The sequence below is a fragment of the Mirounga angustirostris genome, unplaced genomic scaffold (assembly GCF_029215605.1).
Source record: "Mirounga angustirostris isolate CCGP_5_RB_7025 unplaced genomic scaffold, mMirAng1.0.hap1 SCAF_8, whole genome shotgun sequence".
NCBI lineage: Eukaryota > Metazoa > Chordata > Mammalia > Carnivora > Phocidae > Mirounga > Mirounga angustirostris.
Window position 1 is genome coordinate 102184608 of NW_026991716.1, and position 25383 is coordinate 102209990.

Below are 25383 nucleotides of genomic sequence, written 5' to 3' on the forward strand. Positions count from 1 at the left end.
ACAAAACGGTGGAGTCGTATTACATACACATTAACCAAATTTAACCGCATACACACAGTGGGGGAAAAAAAAAGGAATTTAAAATAGTGGAAATGAAATGATTCAGTGATTCCTCTGTGTCATCTCATGCCCTAGGGTAGATCTGAAAGGGGCAACAAATCCAGACTCACTTTCTAGGAGTATCTCATGCCACATAATGTCACATAATAAGCATCTTGGTTATATATGTATTCTTCTATAATGAAATTTATCCCAAGAACAGAAAGAACTATGAAGAAATTTTAAACCTCATCCTGTAGTTTTACCGTTAGTAGCAATAATGATTTAGTTACTTTGAAACTATCTGTTGCATACTGAGAAAAAAGTATCTACATTATATTAATGTTGATAGGAACCAAAATTTTCAGCATAAGAGAAAAAGAAAAGCAAGTATAAAATCAAAGAAAGGAAAAAAACCCTAACAATTTTGAATTGTGAAATTTGAATTGGAAGTATCAATATGAACTCATAATTTATTACACTCAGAAAAATCTACCTTCACTTCATCCCCAAAACTGTCACCATCTACTTCTCATTCTGAAAACTGCTAGAGGCAATTTAATTAGCCTTCCAGTTGGAACTGGATTTCAAAATAACCAGCCTGCATTGATGAGGAAAAGATTTTTTTAATAGATGAATGCCAGCTAATAAATGTAAAAATAATTAGAAAAAAATATGATTCTTTTAATCATGTCATTACATGTCATTACATAGACAATGATCATCAGTGAATACTAAAACCATCAAGGGAAAGGGTACTGATAAACTGCATATTCAGTTACCTAAGTATCATTCCACAGATTACCTGCTATTTGCAGAGGCCATAATGTGACAATGGAAAAAATTAGTCTGTTACCATTTTAACCCAGTGAGATCAGTATTTCTGTCACTTACAGTGGGATAACCAAACATAAATAATTTGATGACATGAACAACACCTACAAAGTCTTCATGCCAAAAAACGTTTGACTTGACTTCATGGTATCTTTAGCTCTTACTTTTAGGTATAAGAGATAGAGGGGGTAGAGAACAAGATAAATGACACCATAAGAAAGCAATCAGACAAATCCAGAAGGCCTGATTATCTATAAGTCTTTAAGACAACAGGCCCAGATTTGTCAACAAGTCACTAACATGGAAAAAGTGAGAAATTTTATATGACAAAATGAAACTCAACTTACTGGTCTTTGATTGAATGTTGGTTTCAACTGTCATAAAAAGCATCTGGGAAAGAAGTGGGGAAATTTTGGGTACAGACGAGGTATTATCAAATATTGAGGAATATTATTCTTATTGGGTTTGACAATGGTGGTAGTTATATGAGAAATGTCCCTAATTTTTGGAGATGCATTCTGGGTATTTAGAGGCAAAATGTCATGATGAGAGTTAAAAAACTACCATAAGTATTTTTTTTTTTTTTTGTAAAACATATCCTTAAATGCAAGTCAAGTGTGTCATCTTGTAATTAAATGAAGAAAGTGTGACCTGTTCCAATGATGAAGTGTCAACACTGCAACTTCCTTAAGGATTTCCAAAGGTAATTTTATTTATGTTCAATTTATGCTTTACTGTATTACTCTGGGACCTAATCTCTATATAATATTTGACTGTGTTGCAGTTAAGTCTGTGAAATTATATTCTGAGACATAAGGAAAATAAAAGTTTGCCTTTTAATTAAAATTTTGTAAGAAACCTAATGGATTTAATTGGCACACCAAAATCAAATCTTCAACTAAAAAATGTTCTATGAATATTTAACTTGAATAAGTACTGTATCGTTCTTTGAAAACAATTTGAATTTTTTCTACTCACATCAAGCAATGTTTTTGTTAATCTCTGTAGGTTTCTTTCTTTCTTTTCCAGCTCTTCCATCATCTTTTGAGTAGCTGATTTTTCTTTAGAAAGTTTCCCTTGCATAGACTAGAATAGAGAGAATTGGAAAGCAAAGCATGTTGTTAATGCTAAAAGCTAAATGCAGAGAGGTAACTAGGAATATGGACTCTGAATACTTTGGATCTGTCCTCCCTACCCCTTGGAAGATGAAGTCTTCACTTTTAAATCAACCCATATTGCTCTAGAGTGGATGTCAGCAAAGGGAAAAACAAATACCCACCTTTACCAAGAAAGTTTTTAATCTGGGAAAAACATGTTAAGCTGCTGTTTAATGCTATGTTACGAACAGTTCTTATTTTATTAATTTTTTTGTTTATGCATTCAGAGTGTATTAGCAAATCTATACTTCCCCCTTTTTTTCTTATGGTTAATAGGACAAAACTATTTATAATAAGATTGTAAGACCATCCCCACATTTTCTATCATTTGAAACACAGCTAAACACACTTCTCTCAGTGTACGGTATTCCAAGCAGTAGTTACGATGTTGAATTCAGGCCAAAGGTTTATTATGAAACCTTAATAAATGAATCTCTTAACTCGAGTATAAAATCACAAATTATCCAGAACAAGATACTATTGTAAGAAAATCCTGAGTGCACCAAAGCAGTATATAGGATATCTTGAGTACTCGGGCCATTTCAGCTCTTAAGTCTGGTTTTCAGCTACACACCAAAGAAAAACTTGTCATAAACTCTGTAGTTATCAGTGATTTCTAGGTGTTTCAATCAAGATTTTTTCATTTTGTGAAATCACAAGATCAATAAACATATAACAAGAGATTTATTTCCCCCTCAGGACTGTATTTATTTATTTATTTTAAATTTTATTTTACTTATTATTATGTTATGTCAGTCACCATTACAGTAGTACATCATTAGTTTTTGATGTAGTGTTTATTTAGTCTCAATTCTGAAACTACTTCAGAATGCTGACTACTGAAATAGCATACCATCCACTAGGAAGGTTTTTCTCCCCCTCACATTCTCTCTCCCTAGAATAAGAGAAGATAGCTGTCACCATGGGTTGAGATAAGACTGTAAATAGAAAACAGTTTTCTCAGAAACAGATACTCAACCAAGTAGCTCTTGCATTTGTTTGCTAAACTCTATAAAAAACTTTACATTTAATAACTCGCAAGTTGGATACAAATGAATTAAGCTCTGTAACAAGTATATATTTCCTTCCAGGATAAACTTTATACTCCACAAAATTTAATCTCATAGCACAAAGTCACATGGGCTTTCTAAGTATGTATATTTCTGGATTCTGAAATTCCTTTGTAACTGCATGTGAATGAATCAAAAACCCTATTTGACTAAAGGATATATAGGGATTTATTCACCTAGTTGAAGATCTGTGCATACTGGCTCAACACGATTGACTGGAATCTAGAATTCATCCTAAATTTTCTTAACATTTGTGACTGTTTATTTTATCAGAACTGTGGAAGAAAGGCACCACAGATTAATTACTCTAAATCTAACATTTTAACGATGAAAACTGACCGAGAGGTATTTTCACAATGCTGTAATAGAATTCTTTAGAAAATTCTAGTGTTTTATATTTTTACCAATTCAGAGTCATAATGAATGTGACTAATAATTAGCTAGCAAATGTTTGTATATAAGACTAAATTTGAATCAGTGAAGAAACGGGAAATGTTCTCCATCAGAATAAGTCAGAATAAGGCAGTAGTGCTATTTGTCACAGGAAAAAATCTGGATTTAGATTTGGGAAATACATCAAGCTTAAGATGTTATGTTGGTTGGGTACAAGGGTACTTATGAATTAGTTCTTTAATAGGGGAAGCAGTTCACAGATAAGCTTATCCTAAAAGTTCCATATGCTGTACAATTTCTAGAATAGTACGAGGGTATGAGTGCCATAGTTGTCTGACATAACATTCCACCTAAAAGATTATTTCTTTATTCTAAATTGTATGAAAAATCCTATGTTTAAAGTTTAAGAAAAAAAGAGAAAGGAAAATTTCTATGAAGCTTAGAATGGGATTACTAAAATTAAAAACTTTAATTTTCAGATGTCTATATTATCTCTTTAAATTTCCAGTTAATAATCATGTTCTTAAAAAATTCTAAGTTACTAACCCACAGATATTTATCACAATCATTCTTGAAGCTGAAAAATGGTTTTAAAAACATTTGTTGCTTTGATCTAAATATCTAGAAATTGCTGTCTTTTGTCCCATATACAAAATAGCTCAAATGAAGGAAAGACAGATGTGTCTTAGCCAACAATTTTATACTACCCAAACCCAATTTAAGAGAAAATATTTTGATTGAAAACTTATGTTAACTTATATTATTTTACTATATAAACACACAGAACCCCCCATACATGCACATGCATGTGTGCATGCATACACACACCATACAAGAGTTTCACTAAAATTCCTTCATGCAATTATTCATTCAGCAAAAATTATAGCCAAGCACAGTCTGTGCACTGGACAATGCATCAGTGAAAAAAAGTCAAAACTGCTGGTCCTTTCATAACTTTTACTAGGAGGTAAATAAAGCTCTTTGGAGAACAAATAGAGCATGGCAAGGGAGAAGAGGCTGGATCTCAAATGGGGTAAAGTACAGGCTCATGGAAAAAGGAGACATTTGAGCAATGTCTTGAAGGAGGTGAAAGATTACATCTCATAAGATATCTACAGAGTGTTTCAGTCAGTGCAGAAGTTCTGAGGCAGATGGTGTCTTCTGTGTTTGAGAAAAAGCAAGAGAGCTAGGGTGGCAGAAAATAGAAAAAGATGAAGTCAGAGAAGGCGGGCGGCACAGAGAACAGATTGTGTAAGGCCTCATGAGCCAGTGTAAAAACTTTGATTTTTACTTTGGAAAAAATGAGGAACCACTGAAAGGTTCTGAGAAGAAACATGATCTGGTTTTTGTTTGATAGGTCCCTCAGGCTAACGAGAATAGACTGTAGGCAAGCAAGGATGGAAGCAGGCAGAAATCATCCATATAAAGAATAAAGATGGGGTGGACCAGGGTAGAAACACAACAGAGGTTGGGAGAACGAGTCAGATGCTAGATATATTTTGAAGGTAGTAAGATTTGTTCACAAATGTGAGGCAGAAGAGAATCAAGGATAAGTCTAACATTTCTGGAATGAGTAAATGGAAGGAGAGATGGCCATTAATAAAGAAGGAAAACATGGAGGGTAGAGCAGGTTTTACTATTTTCTGTTTGGGGAGGGTGAGAAATTCAATTTGGACATATTATGTCTGATATGTCAAGTGGTGCTGTTGAGTAGGCAGCTGGGTATACAAGTTGTAAGGTCAGGGGAGAATTATGAGCTGGAAGAAGTTAGGGAGGAGCGAGCACACACATTATATGTAAAGCCATGAGACTGGGTAAGATCACTAAGACAAGTACTGGTAGAGAATTCTAGGAAAGAAACAAACCCCCTTTTTTGAAATATGATACAATTTTTCAAAAACATTTTACATGTCTTCAAAATAAACTTTAAGTTAAATATCACAAATGAAATTAAACTTATCCCTAAATTATAAGATAGAAGAATTTCTAATAAGGTATTTTCTCCAATTTTTATATACTAGACTACTAACCTGCCTTTATCTTTATTATAATAGGATTTGTGCTACAGGTGTTAAATTTATTGTGTCTAGTTAAATAAATCAAACAAGAGAACAACAACAAAAAACTTTTTAAAAAAAGTTCTTCTGAAATTTTTTTGGTTAAAATTTTATTGTACATATTTCAATGATCTAGAAACTAGGTAAAGTCAATCACTTTAAATTTATTTAAATTTAAAGATAAACAGATAAAAGGCTCCATACTGTTATGATTCTATTAATACAAATACACTATTCTTGAAATAATGTAACTATAACAAAGGTAAGATAAAAGTGCTACTATCATTAGAAATAGCAATAAAGAACATGCACACTTAACAGGTAAGGTAATAATGGCATCTAGAAAGCATTAACAAGGGGAACACATTCTTTTTTTTGCAGGGAGGGGGGATGGATTCTTTGAATGAAATTTAGTGATACTGTCTCTCAACACCTTTTAAAAAAAAGTAGTTAAGGGGCACCTGGGTGGCTCAGTCGTTAAGCATCTGCCTTCGGCTCAGGTCATGATCCCAGGGTCCTGGGATTGAGCCCCGCATCGGGCTCCCTGCTCAGCAGGAAGCCTGCTTCTCCCTCTCCCACTCCCCCTGCTTGTGTTCCCTCTCTTGCTGTGTCTCTCTCTGTCAAATAAATAAAATCTTAAAAAAATAAAATAAAATAAAATAAAGTAGTTAAGAAAGTTCATCTCCTACATGAGGCCACTCCTTCAAGACTGGGAGAGGGGGCTGTTTATCTAATGCATAGAAACAAACACAGAAGAGTAAAAAAATTTTTTAAAAAACAGAGGAGTATGTTCTAAATGAGAGAAAAAGATAAAATCTCAAAAAAAAAGACCTTAATGAAAGAGATAAGTGAGTTCAAAATAGCAGTCATAATGATGCTCACCAAGGTCAGCAAAACAATGTATGAACAAAGTCAGAGTTTCAACAAATAGAAACTATAAGAAAGTACCAAGTAGAAGTCACAGAGTTGAAGAGTATAATAATTGAACTGAAAAACATAATAGACAGGTTCTATAGCAGACTGGATGAAGCAAAAGAATGGATCCCTGGGGTGCCTGGGTGGCTCAGTCATTAAGTGTCTGCCTTCCAGTCAGGTCATGATCCTGGGGTCCTGGGATCAAGCCCTGCTTCGGGCTCCCTGCTCAGCGGGAAGCCTGCTTCTCCCTTCCCCATTCCCCTTGCTTGTGTTCCCTCTCTTGCTGTCTTTCTCTGTGTCAAATAAATAAATAATAATAATAAAAAATCTTAAAAAAAAAAAAAAAAGAATGGATCCCTGAACTCAAAGACAGGGCAGATTTCATTCAATCAGAGCAGCAAAAAGTGAAAGAATGAAGATGGCTTAAGGGACTGAAAGGACGATACCAAGCAAATAAATATTCACATTACAGGGGTCCCAAAAGGAGGAGAGTGAGAAAGGGGCAGAAAACTTATCTGAAGAAACAATGGCTGAAAATTTCCCTAACCTGGAGAAGGAAGGAGACATCAAGATCCAGGAAACCAAGAAAATTCCAAATACAATGAACCCAATGGAATATTACTCAGCAATATAAAAGAAGGAAATCTTACAACCTGCAACAGTGTGGATGGACCCTGAGGGCATTATGCTAAGTGAGACAGAGAAAGGCAAATACCATGTGATCTCACTTACCTGTGAAATCAAAACAAACAGACAAACAAAAACCCTCAGAGATAACAGAGAATGGATTAGTGGTTGCCAGAGGTGGGTAGGTGGGGGGAAAGGATGGATGGGTGAAGGGGGTCAAAGGTATAAACTTTCAGTTATAAATAAGCCCTGGGGATATTACTATCAGGCATGGTGTCTACAGTTAATATTGTATTGTATATTTGAAAATTGCTGAAAGAGTAGATCTTAAAAGTTCTCATCACACACATACACAAAAACTGTAACTATATGGTGATGGGTATAAACTAGACTTATTGTGATCATTTCACAATATATAAAATATCAAATCATTAGATTGTACACTGGAAACTAATATAATGTTATAGTCAATTGTATATCAATAAAAAATAAACAGGTAAAAAAAAGTGTATACAGTTAATAGTAACAGTATAAGATTATTTTTTTTTTAAGATTTTATTTATTTGGCAGAGAGAGACAGCGACAGAGGCAACACAAGCAGGGGGAGTGGGAGAGGGAGAAGCCGGCTTCCCACAGAGCAGGGAGCCCGATGTGGGGCTCGATCCCAGGATCCTGGGACCATGACCTGAGCTGAAGGCAGACGCTTAATGACTGAACCACCCAGGTGCCCCCAGCATAAGATTCTGTCGTCAGACAAAACTAGGTTCTGGATCCACAGCTTACATGCTGTGCAACCATAAGTATGTTATTCAACCTTTCAGGGTTCCAAATTCATCCGAAAGAATTTCCAACCTTGTAAGGTATTGTGAAAATTATGCAGTATGTATGCAGACATTTGTGGTGTCTGCCTATTCAAAAATCCCATGAGTCATAAGCATCATATTTGTAAGAATTTTGCATCTCTTGGCGCACAGTTCACTGGATTGGGCTGAGTGAATATTTGACCAAACCTGAGGAACTGGTACCCAGAGCCTATGAGTCTCTCTCTCTGTGTGACTGGAAATGAACTATAGAACTTAGGGGCTGTAGGGCAGCTATATTTTGTCATGTGAGCTAAAGAATAAAGGAAGCGAGTCTGCAGAGAAAAGAATGAAACACACTGCGATGAGAGAAACAACATGCCTCTTCTTTCTTGAAGCCAGGTTTTATTCCTACTCATTGGTTCCACAGTATCTCTGCATTCTTATATCACAGTAGATTCTACCAGTTTTGCTTAGGCTAAATTCAATTGGTTCTGTTGCTTATAACCAAAAGGCCTAAATGACTTTTACCTGGTACAAAATATTTATGCAACACTAATTCTTTTCTTCCTATATAAATATTAAAAAGAACCCATTTCTTATATTAAGTCATCATGATGTACATTTAAATATCTTACAATTTTGTCAATTATACTTCAATAAAGCTAGAAAAAATAGTAAGAGCCCATTCAAAACTCAGCATTGTGGGCAAAGGTTTTTGGTCTGTTTTGTTCACTAGTTATTCCCAAAAAGACTGCCTGGCCCATGGTAGAAACTCAGTTAACAGTTATTGAATGAAAAAGCGTGAAAAAGTAACTAACACCTAATTTAGTTTTTAAGTAAAAGGCTATGTTCATTCATTCAAAAATAGTTACTGAGCATCTTTTATGCACAAAGCACTGTGCTAAGTGCTGAACTGGATAAGACTGCTCAAAAAGCCTACTACACCTATTACAAAGCCCTTAAGTAAATGTATCAGAAAACAAAATCAGGCATATTATTTAATCTCAAGGAGCTAATAATACCACTATATTGTAGAGTGTAATGTACTTAAAAATTTCACATTGGAGACAAAATTTCCAAATTCTATTTCTAGGCAACTGAATGCAAAGTGTTTTCCACAAGACTAGCTTTCTGACATGCTCCAGTTTAAGTATCTTTCATTCCAGGAGAAGAACACTTAAAACAAATCTTTCCCCTAAGGCTCACATAAGGAAGAGATCAGACTAACACTTCTCTGGTGCATTTTTGCCTTTCTCTTGGGATTTTTCACTTTGAAGCAGCTAGGAGCAATGCCAAGAGCACAAACTCTGAGGTCAGACATGAATTAGAATCTGAGCTGAGACCTTAGGCACATCTTCTTAAATCTTGGCTACTTCATATATAAAAAGACACTCTTACATTGTAAGCTTACTATTGAGGTTTAGAAATAATAAAAATAATCAGAAAGCACAGTTCCTGTAACATCTAATATCATCATCACCAGCATCATCACTGATACCTCTGTACTTAATAGGGGCTCCATTTCTCACTTTAGCCTAAGTGTGGAGAAATATTAAATCCCTTTTCTTCCTTTTTGCATATGAATAAAAAGAATTTTCAAAATATTTGTAAAAACTAAGATTACAAAATAAGGAATATGCAAACACCATAAAAATTGCTATTTTTTAGGTTTCTGTTTATAATAATCCAAGACCATGTACAGCTCAAATTCCTGTACATTAACTATCATCTTACTACCTGATATAACTTTAAAAACAATCTGCCTGAGAATTCTGCTTCCAGCAAGACAGCATGAGGAGCCTTTCAGACCCACTCCTCAGTGAAAATTTTACTTATTTTTTAAAAGATTTTATTTATTTATTTGAGAGATAGAGAACATGAGCAGGAGGAACGGGCAAAAGGAGAGGGAGAAGCAGATTTCCTGCTGAGCTGGGAGTCCGATGTGGGATTCAATCACAGGATGCTGGGATCATGACCTGAGCCGAAGGCAGACGTTTAACCAACTGAGCCACCCAGGTGCCCCCTCAGTGAAAATTTCAAAAGAGCATATTTAAAGTTTCTGTAAATGGTCCTATGAGTAAACAAAATTAATAAACTTATATTCAAGAAAATCTATTAAAAGTAAGAACAGCAAAGTCTATAGTATTTGAAACAAAATCCAGTCCATCTTTATACTCTCATAGCTCAGCAAGATGGAAATTCCACTCCAGACTGCGACAGCCAATAACACAAGGCTCCCCTTCCCCCCCAGCTCCCAGTTATAAAGCTATCTTCCCAGGAAGGGCGGACATCAGCATTTCTTATCCTGCCCTCAGCTACCTGGACCTCAGGCTAAGTTCTAGACAAGTACAGCCAAAAGATGGGGACCCGCTTCTTCTGCCCAGGCCCCCTCATGGGAACGAGGCTTTACCTTGGGTACAGCACCACAGAGAATACTGGGGACCTGACTGCCCTTGCCTTGGCTTCTGTGGCAGGGGTAGAGCTACTGCCCACTCTCCTTCCACTGGATTTTCACCTTCTAGAGAGTCACTCAGAAGTCACTGTTCCCACCTGCGTTGACCTGGCTCGAAGATTTTCCCTGGGGAGAAGCAAGTCACAGAACAGAGAGTTCTAAATGTCTCTCTAAAGGACCTGAATTCAGGGGATTGGGAAAGGATGGCAGAGGAGTAGGGGACCCTATCCAACTGGTCCCTGGAATTGAGCTGGATATCTACCAGATCACTCTGAGCACCCATGAAATCAGCCTGTGATGTAAGAAGATCTGGATCTCTACAAACAGAAGATCGCAGGTGGTTGGTTTCGAGGTAAGAAGCGGGGAGCCGTGATTCTGCAGGCAGATATCGGAGGATAAACGGAAGCGGGAGGGTGCCTGGCCATGGGGATCCTACACCGCTGGTGAGCAACAGCCTCACGTGCTGGGGACGGGGCACAGACTCGCAGAATGGTAGCGGCAGGGAAAGGACTTTAGGGCAGCCCCTGGGACAGAAACCCGGAGTGGCGGGGTTGCACATGCGAACTGGGAGCGGCTGGCAGTTTTAGAAGCACAAATGGCAGAGACGTGCCCCTACCTGGAGGCAGGACTGGGAGGTCTGCAGAGGGGCACACAAACCAGGACGCTGCAGTTTATAGCAGCACAGACAGAAACGAGAGACAAGTGGCCTGGAAAGCTCATTGAAGGACAGACTGTGATCTCTCTGCTCTGAGGCAAGAGGGTTGTTAACGGTCTCTTCTGCTCTGACTCTCGGAAGAGACACAGCAAGCCACCAGGGAAAGCCGCAAGAGAACAAAAGCCCCAAAACACCGGTTGCCACTGGGCCCAACCCCCGTCACGGGGGGGCAGGGCAACTCTGCCCAAACAGGGTTGCCTGAGTAACAGCATGACAGGCCCCTCCCCCAGAAGACAGGCTGGAAGAACAAGAGGCCAGCAACCTTAAGGTCCCTAGAAAACAAGTGCATCTTGCTTGGGTTCTGGTCAATAATTTGGACTCTATACATTCCCTCAAACACTCCTCACCAGAATGACAAGGAGGAGGAACCCCCAAAATAGGAAAAACTCAGAGATTATGACTTATGCTGCAGATTTACAAATGGATGCAGATATAAGCAAAATGTTGGAGACGGAATCAGGCTAGCAATTGTGAAGACAATAGCTAGAATGGAGAAATCAATTAATGCCAACATAGAGTCTCTAAGGGCAGAAATGAAAGCTGAATTGGCAGAACTTAAAAAAATGCTATCAATGAGATCCAATCTAATCTAGATAATCTAACAACTAGGGTAAGTGAGGCAGAAGAACGAATTAGTGGCCTGGAAGACAATTTAATAGATAAAAAGGGAAAAGAGGAAGCCAGGGAAAAACAACTCAGAATCCACGAAAATAGAATCAGAGAAATAAGTGACACCATGAAGCGTTCCAAAGCCAGAATAATTGGAATCCAGGAGGGAGTGGAGAGAGAGAGAGAGGACTAGAAGATATATTTGAGCAAACTGTAGCTGAGAATTTCCCTAATCTGGGGAATGAAATAAACATTCGTGTCCTAGAGGCAGAGAGGACCCCTCCCAAGATCAAGGAAAACAGGCCAACACCCCAGCATGTAATAGTAAAACTTGCAAATCTTAGAACCAAGGAAACCATCTTAAGGGCAGTTAGGGGGAAGAGATTCCTTACGTACAGAGGGAGGAATGTCAGATTAACGTCAGACCTATCCACAGAGACCTGGCAAGCCAGAAAGGCCTGGCAAGATATATTCAGGGTACTAAATGAGAAGAACATGCAGCCAAGAATACTTTATCTGGCAAGGCTTTCATTTAGAATGGATGGAGAGATGCAGAGCTTCCACAACCGGCAGAAACTGAAAGAATAAGTGACCACTAAGCCGGCCCTGCAAGAAATATTAAGGGGGTTCTATAAAAGGAGAAAGACCCCAAGAGTGATATGCAATAGAAATTTACAGGGACAATCTATAAAAACAAGGTCTTCACAGGCAACATGATGACAATTAATTCATATCTTTCAATAATCACTCTCAACGTGAACAGCCTAAATGCTCCCATAAAACAGCACAGGGTTGCAGATTGGATAAAAAGACAGGACCCATCCATATGCTGTCTACAAGAGTCTCATTTTGAACCTAAAGATACATCCAGACTGAAAGTGAAGGGATGGAGATCCATCTTCCATGCCAGAGGACCTCAAAAGAAAGCTGGGGTAGCAATTCTCATATCAGACAAATTAGATTTTATTATTTTTATTTTTTTTTTAATTTTAAAGATTTTATTTATTTATTTGAGAGAGAGAGAGTGAGAGAGCACAAGAGGGGGGAGCGGGAGAGGGAGAAGCAGACTCCCCACTGAGCAGGGAGCCCGATGCGGGACTCGATCCCGGGACTCCAGGATCATGACCTGAGCTGAAGGCAGTCGCTTAACCAACTGAGCCACCCAGGCGCCCGACAAATTAGATTTTAAACTAAAGACTGTAATTAGAGACACAGAAGGACACTATATCATTCTTAAAGGGTCTCTCCAACAAGAAAATCTAACAATTTGTAAATATCTATGCCCCCAACATGGGAGCAGCCATCTACATAAGGCAACCGTTAACCAAAATAAAGAGTCGTATTGATAACAATACATTAATTGTAGGAGACTTCAATACTCCACTCTCAGCAGTAGACAGATCATCTAAGCAGAAAATCAACAAAGAAACAAGAGCTTTGAATGACACACTGGACCAGATGGACCTCATAGATATATACAGAACATTCCACCCTAAAACAACAGAATACTCATTCTTCTCGAGCGCACATGGAACTTTCTCCAGAATAGACCACGTACTGGGTCACAAATCAGGTCTCAACTGATACCAAAAGATTGAGATTATTCCCTGCATATTCTCAGACCACAATGCTCTAAAACTGGAACTCAATCACAGGAAAAAAATTGGCAGAAATTCTAACACTTGGAAGCTAAAGACCACTCTGATCAAGAATGTTTGGGTCAACCAGGAAATCAAAGAAGAACTTAAACAATTCATGGAAACCAATGAGAATGAAAACACATCGGTCCAAAACCTATGGGATACTGCAAAGGCGGTCCTAAGGGGGAAATACATAGCCATCCGAGCCTCATTCAAAAAAGAAAAATCCTGAATTCACCAACTAACTCTACACCTTAAAGAAATAGCGAAAAAGCAACAAATGATGCCTAAGCCATGCATTAGAAGAGAAATAATTAAAATTAGAGCAGAGATCAATGAATCAGAAACCAGAAACACAGTAGATCAGATCAATGAAACTAGAAGCTGGTTCTCTGAAAGAATTAATAAGATCGATAAACCACTGGCCAGACTTATCCAAAAGAAAAGAGAAAGGACCCAAATTAATAAAATTATGAATGAAAGGGGAGAGATCATGACTAACACCAAGGAAATAGAAACAATTATTAGAAATTATTATCAGCAACTATATGCCAATAAACTGAGCAATCTGGATGAAATGGAGGCCTTCCTGGAAACCTATAAGCTGCCAAGACTGAAACGGGAAGAAACTGACAACCTGAATAGGCCAATAACCAGTAACGAGATTGAAGCAGTGATCAAAAACCTCCCAAAAAACAAGAGTCCAGGGCCTGATGGAGTCCCTGGGGAATTCTACCAAACATTCAAGGAAGAAATAATACCTATTCTACTGAAGCTGTTTCAAAAAATAGAAACAGAGGGAAAGCTTCCAGACTCATTCTATGAGGCCAGCATTACCTTAATCCCCAAACCAGGCAAAGACCCCATCAAAAAGGAGAATTTCAGACCGATATCCCTGATGAATATGGATTCCAAAATCCTCAACAAAATCCTAGCTAATAGGATCCAACAGTACATTAAAAGGATCATCCACCATGACCAAGTGGGATTTATCCCCGGGATGCAAGGGTGGTTCAACATTCGCAAATCAGTGTGATAGAACACATTAATAAGAGGAGAGAGAAGAACCAAATGGTCCTCTCAATCGATGCAAAAAAAGCATTTGACAAAATACAGCATCCTTTCCTGATTAAAACTCTTCAGAGTATAGGGATAGAGGGAACATTCCTCAAGTTCATAAAATCCATCTATGAAAAACCCACAGTGAATATCATCCTCAATGGGGAAAAGCTGAGAGCCTTTCCCTTAAGATCAGGAACACGTCAAGGATGCCCACTCTCACCACTGTTGTTCAACATAGTACTAGAAGTCCTAGCAACAACAATCAGACAACAAAAAGAAATAAAAGGTATTCAAATTGGCAAAGAAGAAGTCAAACTCTCTCTTTTCGCAGATGACGTGGTACTTTATGTGGAAAACCCAAAAGACTCCACTCCCAAATTACTAGAACTCATACAGTAATTCAGTAATGTGGCAGGATACAAAATCAATGCACAGAAATCAGTTGCTTTCTTATACACTAACAACACAACTGTAGAATGAGAAATTAGAGAAACGATTCCTTTTACAATAGCACCAAAAACCATAAGATACCTTGGAATAAACCTAACCAAAGAGGTAAAGGATCTATACTCTAGGAACTACAGAACACTCATGAGAGAAATTGAAGAAGACATAAAAAGATGGAAAAATAGGGGCGCCTGGGTGGCTCAGTTGGTTGGGCGACTGCCTTCGGCTCAGGTCATGATCCTGGAGTCCCTGGATCGAGTCCCACATCGGGCTCCCTGCTCAGCAGGGAGCCTGCTTCTCCCTCTGACCCTCCCCCCTCTCATGTGTTCTCTGTCTCTCTCATTCTCTCTGTCTCAAATAAATAAATAAAATCTTTAAAAAAAAAAAAAAAAGATGGAAAAATATTCCATGCTCATGGATCGGAAGAATAAACATCATTAAAATGTCTATGCTACCGAGAGTAATCTATACCTTCAATGCTGTCCCGATCAAAATTCCAATGACATTTTCAAAGTGCTGAAACAAACAATCCTAAAATTTGTATGGAATCAGAAAAGACCCCGAACTGCCAAGGAAATGTTGAAAAAGAAAAAGCTGGGGGCATCACATTGCCCGATTTCAAGCTGTATTACAAAGCTGTGATCACCAAGACAGCATGGTACTGGCACAATAACAGACATATAGACCAATGGAACAGAATAGAGAACCCAGATATGGACCCTCAACTCTATGGTCAAATAATCTTTGACAAAGCAGGAAAAAACATGCAATGGAAAAAAGACAGTCTCTTCAATAAATGGTGCTGCGAAAATTGGACAGCCACATGCAGAAGAATGAAACTCGACCATTCTCTAACACCATACACAAAGATAAACTCAAAATGGATGAAAGACCTCAATGTGAGACAGGAATCCATCAAAATCCTAGAGGAGAACATAGGCAGTAACCTCTATGACACTGGCCACAGCAACTTCTTTCAAGATACATCTCCAAAAGCAAAAATGAACTTTTGGGACTTCATCAAGATAAAAAGCTTCTTCACAGCAAAGGAAACAGTCAACAAAACAAAGAGGCAACCCACAGAATGGGAGAAGGTATTTGCAAATGACACTACAGATAAAGGGCTGGTATCCAAGATCTATAAAGAACTTCTCAAACTCAACACCCAAAAAACAAATAATCCAGTCAGAAAATGGGCAGAAGACATGAAAAGACACTTCTCTGAAGAAGACATACAAATGGCTAACAGACACATGAAAAACAGTTCATCATCATTCCATCAGGGAAATTCAAATCAAAACCACATTGAGATACCACCTTATACCAGTTAGAATGGCAAAAATGGACAGGGAAAGAAACAACAAATGTTGGAGAGGTTGTGGAGAAAGGGGAACCCTCTTACACTGTTGGTGGGAATGCAAGCTGGTACAGCCACTTTGGAAAACAGTGTGGAGGTGCCTCAAAAAATTAAAAATAGAGCTACCCTATGACCCAGCAATTGCACTCCTGGGTATTTACCCCAAAGACAAAGATGTAGTGAAAAGAAGGGCCATATGCACCCCAATGTTCATAGCAGCAATGTCTGCAATAGCCAAACTGTGGAAAGAGCCGAGATGCCCTTCAACAGATGAATGGATAAAGAAGATGTGGTCCATATATACAATGGAGTATTACTCAGCCATTAGAAAGGATGAACACCCAACTTTTACATCAACATGGATGGGGCCGGAAGAGATTATACTAAGTGAAGTAAGTCAAGCAGAGAAAGTCAATTATCATATGGTTTCACTTATTTGTGGAACATAAGGAATAGCATGGAGGACATTAGAGAAGGAAGGGAAAAATGGGGGAAATCGGAGGGAGAGATGAACCATGAGAGACTATGGACTCTGAGAAACAAACAGGATTTTAGAGGGGAGGTGGGTGGGGAGATGGGTTAGCCCAGTGATGGGTAAGGAGGGCACATACTGCATGGAGCACTGGGTGTTATACGAAAACAATGGATCATGGATCACCACATCAAAAACTAATGATGTATTGTATGGTCACTAACATAACATAATAAAATTAAACTAAAAAACAAAAAAACAAAATAAAATAAAATAAAATAAAGGACCTGAATTCATCTGCAACAGAGTGTGAAGTTCAAGCCTTAGGGCACTCGCAAAAACTGAAGAGATCTATCAAAATACCACCAACATTTTTCACAGAGCTGGAACAAAGAATACTAAAATTTGTATGGAACAAGAAAAGACCCCAAATAGCCAGAGGAATGTTGAAAAAGAAAACCAAAGCTGGTGGCATCACAATTCTGGACTTGAAGCTCTATTACAAAGCTGTAATCACGAAGACAGTATGGTACTGGGACAAAAAGAGACATATAGATCAATGGAACAGAATAGAATACCCAGAAATGGACCCTCAACTCTAAGGTCAACTAATCTTCAACAAAGCAGGAAAGAATATTTAATGGAAAAAAGACAGTCTCTTCAACAAATGTTGGGAAAATTGGACAGCCGCATGCAGAAGAATGAACCTGGACCACTTCCTAACACCACACACAAAAACAGACTCAAAATGGATGACAGACCTAAATGTGAGACAGGAATCCATCAAAATTCTAGAGAACACAGGCAGCAACCTCTTTGACTTCAGCTGCAACAACAACTTGCTAGACATGTCTCCAAAGGCAAAGAAACAAAAGCAAAAATGAACTACTGGGATTTCATCAAGATAAGAAGCTTTCACACAGCAAAGGAAACAGTCAACAAAACTAAAAGGGAACCTACAGAATGGAAGAAGATATTTGCGAAGGGCTACTATCCAAAATCTATAAAGAACTTACCAAACTCAACACCCAAAAACCAAAAAATCCAGTCAAGAAATGGGCAGAAGACATGAACAGACATTTCTCCAAAGAATACACACAAATGGTCAACAGACACATGAAAAAAATGCTCAACATCACTTGGCATCAGGGAAATCCAAATCAAAACCACAATGAGATACCATCTCACACTGGTCAGAATGGCTAAAATTAACAACTCAGGAAACAACAGATCATGGCAAGGATGCGGAGAAAGGGGAACCCTCTTAACACTGTTGGTAGGAATGCAAACTGGTGCAGCCACTCTGGAAAACAGTACGGAGGTTCCTCAAAAAGTTAAAAATAGAGCTACCTTACGACACAGCAATTGCACTCCTAGGCATTTACCCAAAGGATACAAACATAGTGATTTGAAGGGGCACCTGCACCCCAATGTTTATAGCAGCAATGTCCACAATAGCCAAACTATGGAAAGAGCCCAGATGTCCATCAACAGATGAATGGATAAAGAAGATGTGGTGTGTGTGTGTCTGTACACACACACACACACACACACACACACACACACACACAATGGAATACTACTCAGCCATCAAAAAGAATGAAATCTTGCCATTTGCAATGACGTGGATGGAACTAGAGGGTATTATGCTAAGCAAAATAAGTCAGAGAAAGACAAATACCAATGCTTTCACTCATCTGTGGAATTTCAGAAAAAAAAAAAACAACTGATGAACACGGGAAGGCAAGGAAAAATAAAGTAAGATGAAAACAGAGAGGGAGGCAAACCGTAAGAGACTCAACTCTAGAAACAAACAGGGTTGCTGGAGGGGAGGTGGGTGGGAGGATGGGGTAAGGGCATTAAGGTGATGGGCATTAAGGAGGGCACTTGAAGTAATGAGCACCGGGTGTTGTATGTAACTGATGAATCACTAAATTGTACCTCTGAAACTAATAATACAGTATATGTTAATTAAATTAAATTTAAATAAAAAATTAAGTAAATTTATACTTTATAAAAAACCAAAAAACAAAACAGTAGAGATTGTGGCAAAAAGCATTTGGAAAGAAACTGTTAAGATTCATTGAAGGTGGGGCGCCTGGGTGGCTCAGTCGTTAAGTGTCTGCCTTCGGCTCAGGTCGTGGTCCCAGGGTCCTGGGATCGAGCCCCGCATCGGGCTCCCTGCTCTGCAGGAAGCCTGCTTCTCCCTCTCCCACTCCTCCTGCTTGTGTTCCCTCTCTCACTGTGTCTCTGTCAAATAAATAAAATCTTTAAAAAAAAAAAAAAAAGATCCATTGAAGGTATAGGCTAACCTACTGGCTGGCTAGATTCCTAGAGAGAAAAAGTGAAAGAGACACCTGGGAAAAGCACTCGCAGGAACAGAAAAAAAATCTCAAACATTAACCTAAGGAGTTTTTCCTTCGGAGGAACCAGAACACATCAGTCTGTGAAGCAATTTATACCACAGGGCATTACTGAAAGCAACGGAATAATCAGCTGGCAATTAATGGAGCTTAACTGATGGTGTGGTCAGAGAAAGAGTCACAGATCATCACATATTATACGAGATACAAATATATCCTGATAATCTATAATGTGAGAGATAGTATGTGATAAATTAATAAAATCTTACAAGTCTTATCCACCAAAATTTCAGTACCAAAGGACAATGCTGACTGTCCTTAATTTGCATTGAGATAACTTTTATTTGAATGATTTCTCGGAAAATGTTACCAAGTGAAATATAAATTTCTTTTATTATGGTCTATAATGAGTCAGGTAATACTTGCTGAGGGAACTTAACCATTTTGTGATTCAAATGGCTTGTAGAACAACTGAAGTTATGTCTACAGGAATACAGATTAAAGAGTATAACCTCTGTGAACTAATACAGCGGGCCCACACACTTGTTGAACTGGCCTAGTATTTGATTAAAATGATAAATCATTTAATATGGCCAAAAGACAATCGAAGCAGACTGTCTATAATTCTGACACTTAAACCATTTATCTTTTTTATTTTTTACTTCCTAAAAATGGAAGGTATTTTAGGAGGTATAAAAATAAGAAAATTATTCAGCAAAATATGTCCAGTGGCTTTCCATCATACACAGAATAAAATACAAAAACATCTAACCCTATGTGATCTAGCCCCAGGCTACTTTCCACCATCACCTTTCACCCCTCTACCTCACCATCATGCACTTCAGACTAGCAGCCTTCTTGCTGGTCTTGGAGTACACCAGGCACCCCAGGGCAATGGTGACTCTCTTTGCCTGGAATGCCCTTCCCTTGGTTATCTTCATCCAGATCTCTGTTCAGATATTACTTCCCCAGTAAAAACTTCATGACCACTGTATTTAATAAAGCACTGTCTGTCATTGCTCTCTACCCTACTTTTTTAATACTACATATCATTCCTTGACATTGTATCTTCATTTTGTCCATCTCACCCCACTAGAATGGCTAAAGACTTGCTCTGTTCACTGATGAATCTCCAGTGCCAAAAACAGTGCCTGGCACACATGTAGGTGCTCAGTAAGTACCTGGCAAATTGATAAAAAAATGAAAACACATTTAATCCACAAATTCTGGTTGCACATTATGAATCAGACACTCTAAGCTCTAGATACCCATATGATCTACCATACTCTCTCCTCTTAAGAAACTAAGCAGGAGGTAAAAACACAAATACAAAAACAACATGTTATACTTGGATAACATACAAAGAATAATACAGAAAATTATTAGGAACAAGAGAAGTGTTATGGCCAGTCACAATGGACTAAAAACAGTCCATTGTCTTTAATAAGTAGATCACTGATGACCTTAACCAAATGTGTCCTCAGCAGGAGACTATACCCAGTTAAAAACAAGTGAGATAAGGTAAAAAGAGAACAATTTCAAGATTTTTTGAATAACTGATTTAAGACTATACCCAGTTAAAAACAAGTGAGGTAAGGTAAAAAGGTAAGGTAAAAAGAGAACAATTTCAAGATTTTTTGAATAACTGATTTAACAAGTAGCATTTTCATTCTAAAAATGTAAAAGATTAATATTAAAGAATTTGCAACTTCAAGTGCTATTAATCTTTTCATATAAATACATATATGCTTTAGTATTTTTTAGGTTATACAGCCATTAAGAGTAAATCAGCACACAGCTAAATTAAAATATGCACAAAACATTCCTTACCTGAATTTCTACAGTCATTCTTTCAATCTCATCTTGTTGGCTGTCTATTATCTAAAACACAGGAAATAGATCAGTGTGAATCAAAATTTTTTCCATTGCTTTTTAAAAGTACCAATATTTTAAGAAAACAAAAGCATAGGAAATAATGAATTTATCTTTTAAAAATCAGGGTTTGATTTTTTTTTTTTTTTTTTACAAAAGTATTCATACCAAGTATCCTTTAAATAGACATAGGATTTAGATCACACATACATAAAACTGCAAAAGTCTTCCTCTGGTTCTTGATAAAACTCTGCAATTTATAAAAATAACTTTGAAACAGACATTCAATAATTTAGGAAGGAAAAGATATCCTTTCGTTTTGCTAAAAAGTAATATAATTTCCTTAGTTTGGCTTTTACAAAAATTTAAATTATTTAAATTTACTTAAAGTGTCACTTTCTTTCCAAATAAAAAATTCAAACTAAGCTATTATTACCAAAAATATAAAATAAAATAGCTGTAACTTATAAATCTATACACACTCATCCAACATAATATAGATTTCACATTTATTATCAAAGACATGAACTGACCTTACTAGCATTCTCATTTTGTTCTCTCAGATTATCATTTTCATTCTGAAGCTGTTTTGCATCTAACATGGGAAGGCGAATTCCATCTTCAAGGCATCTTTCTACTTTTTGCTGCAAGCTGTATGTTTTAGAAAGACAATTAGATAAAAAAAATCCACTCTGTGGGCTGATTTTGGTAGATGACTTCAACATAAATGAAGTCCCTTCTTAGGGTCGACAGTATTTTTTAATCAGGCAATAATCGAGACCTACAGCCTACATGAATAACTTGAGTACCTCAATTTCATACAAGTAAGAAATATAATGGAAGCTGATCACCTTTTCAGAAATGGCAGATTTGAGATCAGAATCAAAAGTTGCTTAGTATGATATGACATCCTTAGGCCCTAATGAAGTTCCTCATGACCCTAATGTGAGCTCTGCAATCTAAATCCTGTTCTTTCCTTCTCCCCCAAAAGCAGAGTTCCTTGATTAAGATGAATGTGTCAGGGAACCCAAGAATAAGGACACATGTCTTTTATCTTCATTCTGAGCTCAACAAAAGTTTGTTCATAAGGACAGTTGTTGCTAAAACCAGTAGAATTACATTTCTTCTTCATTAGTAAGAGCAGCAATCTATTTACTACTTTACCTAACAGTTTCTCATGCTATTCATGGCACAGAGTTGCAATGCAGAAGAGGAAACAACAAAAGGAAGCCCTTCTGGTACATTATATATAAAAGATTAAAAGGTGTTAGTCTTGAGAAAGAAAGAATAGTCATGTTTTGGTTAAAAGGAACTACGCCATTAACAATAATGACCAAAATCAAAACAGAAAGACACCTAGGAATAGTTCTACTCTAGATTATAATATTCAAGAGCTGCAGACTTCCTATAGTTGGGGTTTTGTTATTTTCATTGTCTTTCTTCTTTCAAATATTATGGCTTTCCTGTGCTTTCTCTCTCTTTCAAAAAAAAAAAGTTAAAGAAATGCCATTATCTAGATTCTGGATAAAGAACTGACAATCTTAAAAAAAAAAAAAAAAAAAAAAAGAATTGGCAGTCTTAACATGGCACAATAAGGGCTTCCAATGTTAATAAATAATGGCACCAGAGAAGTTTTTTATGTATTATGAACGCAGTGTACTGCTTTGTAATGTTTTTACTTATCATAAAAGTATTTGCTTTTTCAGTCTAAAAGTGAAAAATACATCATTTCTATTTCAAGATAAGTTTTTTCCCCTCAATTCAGGGACAAGACACTACTTCTACGTATTTATAACATTCCAAGAGAAATAAATTATATTTAGGTTTTTTAAAAAATGAACCAGCTATGAGAAGGGAACAGTGTACTCTGTAATGAAAAAATACCATACAAGTCTTCTTTCACATACACATTCTCATTTATGTTACGAAGCATGCTCACTTAGAAAAGTAATCTCTTGAATACTGAAGGTATCGACTATTGATTAGGGACCCCATCCATATATTTTGCTTCCATTTTTATTTCTAATGGAAAATTTTAATCTGACTTTTAAATACCAGAAGTTCTTATATATATTCATAAAGCAATTAACTTAGAAATATTATATAGGCACAGATAAATGTAATATAATTCACAGTCACATGTACATCTGAAGTTCTTCTGGAACCAAGGAATACTTTATCATATAGCTGAGGAAGCTGAAATAACACCCCAACCTCCACAGTCAAGAGACACCAGAGCCATGTAAGTACTGAAGAATTACAGAAGACCTTCTTTGATCCTTTACATCTATTTGAATTCAAGAGAAATTTTCTGGGATGCTGTCATATCAGAGAGTATTGAGGTAAAGAAATGAATCATGGATTCTGAAATGCACTGTACTAAGTCTTTCTAATCAACATTACTAGGCTCAATGTTCTCTAAAAACCTAATGAAAGAGAAAATCTAAATAAAAAAAGAGAAAGTATAATATATTAAATATGTAAAAGCACACAATGGAGCAAAACAAACATTCAAATTATTTTCAGGTGTTTCCAATTCTGTTCATAAAATGGCACAGCTTGAGGTGTGATCAAAATGCCCCATAAAACAGAACAGATACATTACCTCTTCTCACTTCAGCTAAGATGAAAGAAAAAGAATATATGGTTGAATAAGTGGAGGTGAGGAAGCTGTTTTGAGACTAGACAATAGAATATAAGATGTGGAGTTATGGAAAGGAAATTTAAAGAATAAGAAAGCAGAAAATAAGGCAAAAATAAAAGTAAAGTTAAAAGTATATGAATTTTTTGCAGCTAAGATTAGAAACCCTGAAAGACTAAATTGTCCCAGAATCAGAGGTTTTCTGTACTGAAATCTAAGGAAAAGAGTAGACGAGGCATATATAAAACTTTCAAAGTAGTAAAGCAATATTAACGTGGAATTATCAGATGGATTTTGATTAGAATTACACACAATTGGTAAAAGCATGAAGAGTGTATTTCTTAAATTTAGTTTTGCTGCTTTATTGTCTTATTCTTCTGGATAGTTTTATCTATTAATAGTTGATTATGTATTAAGGTTTAAGTTTTATAAAACAGAGAGTACATGTAGATGCATATGTAACACAGTTCTCTAGGTTTTTCAGGAATCCAGTATTAATTTTCCAGCTTAAACACATTAGCTAAATGTACTAACAAGTGATATTCCCTGTCATTCTAACTGTATTAATTTAAAAGAGAAGAGTACCATGAGGCAAGATATGTGAGTAAACTTGGAAGGTACTTGGCAAAATGGCCATACCTGCTGCTCTGCAGTAAGTTACCGATTACTTCACTTTAATCTATCACATTAAGGAGTGCGGTTTGAGTATTTGACTGCCCTCTTTATTATCTAGAATTTGTACCTATTTTTTGGCAAAGCCATCAGACTGTGTTAATACTTTCAGTTTTCAATTGGTGGGGTTTTTTTGATGGGGGGTAGATTTTAACTATTCTCATCTAAAACCTTTGGCAAGATGTCAGGATATTGCATTAAGATGTGAAATCACAGCCGAGACAACCTGTTTCAATGACGTAATACTTACAGTTTTAAAGAGTACATCTTTAAGATAACAATATAGTAATAACTACAAATTAATGCATTTTAAGTGAAATGCTTTATGAGAAATATGAATAACAAAAGTAAGCATAAAAAATTACGAAAGGTTTTCTTACCTCTGAACTGTAGTTACCAACTCCTTTTCTTTCTTTTTCTGGCATATTAGCTGTGCCTCTTTTTCTTGACACTGTTTTTTGATCTCTTCAAGTTTTTTTTCCATATCTAGGAGAGTCTCTTGCAAATTCTTATTTTTTTCTTCTAGAACCTGAAGCTAAGAAAATTCATAACACATAGAATATTAAATGTGTTTCTACTAGAAACTGTTACAGTGTTCTCAATTAACAGGCTTGTGGTTAAAATCACACTATACTTTATCTAGAGTATTTAATAATATTTTATTTCCTCTTTTGTGTGTAATGGGAGCTAGGAGAATGAGATTATGGAGAAAAATGGGGTCAGAAATTTCTAGAAGACAGGCATGCCTGGGTGTTGCAGTCAGTTAAGCAACCAACTCTTGGTTTCAGTTTAGGTCATGATCTCAGGATCTTGGGATTGAGCCCAGCCTCAGGCTCTGCACTCAGTGTGGAGTTTGCTTAAGATTCTCTTCTCCCTCTGCCTCTCCCCCACCATGCTCGCTTTCTCACTCTCTAAAATAAATAAAATCTTAAAAAAAAAAAAAAAAAAAGGAATTTCTAGAAGACAGAGAAAGGTAAATGATCTCAATTTGGGGGTATTTTTAAAATTTTATTTTTAATTATGGTAAAATATGCATAACAAAATTTACCATCTTAACCACGTTTAAATGTACAGTTCCATAGTGTTTAAGTACATTCACACTGTTGTTCGATGAATCACCGAACTCAAAACAAACTTTATGCTCATTAACAACTCCCTTTCCAGCTCTGCCTTCAGCCTCCAGCAC

The 25383-nt window shown here is 36.9% G+C and overlaps 1 protein-coding gene across 4 annotated transcripts in view; it reads right to left on the minus strand.

Moving 5' to 3' along the window:
- The window catches only part of CEP85L (centrosomal protein 85 like), a 171231-nt gene that overhangs the window by 17866 nt on the left and 127982 nt on the right, over positions 1–25383 (minus strand). For all 4 annotated transcript variants that reach the window (XM_045865391.3, XM_064598046.1, XM_064598047.1 and 1 more), the window contains 4 exons: positions 24578–24732; positions 21418–21535; positions 20843–20893; positions 1852–1959 (listed from right to left, as the gene is read on the minus strand). In XM_045865391.3, coding sequence (XP_045721347.1) covers positions 1852–1959; positions 20843–20893; positions 21418–21535; positions 24578–24732 — 432 coding nt within the window. The remainder of the gene's footprint in view (positions 1–1851; positions 1960–20842; positions 20894–21417; positions 21536–24577; positions 24733–25383) is intronic.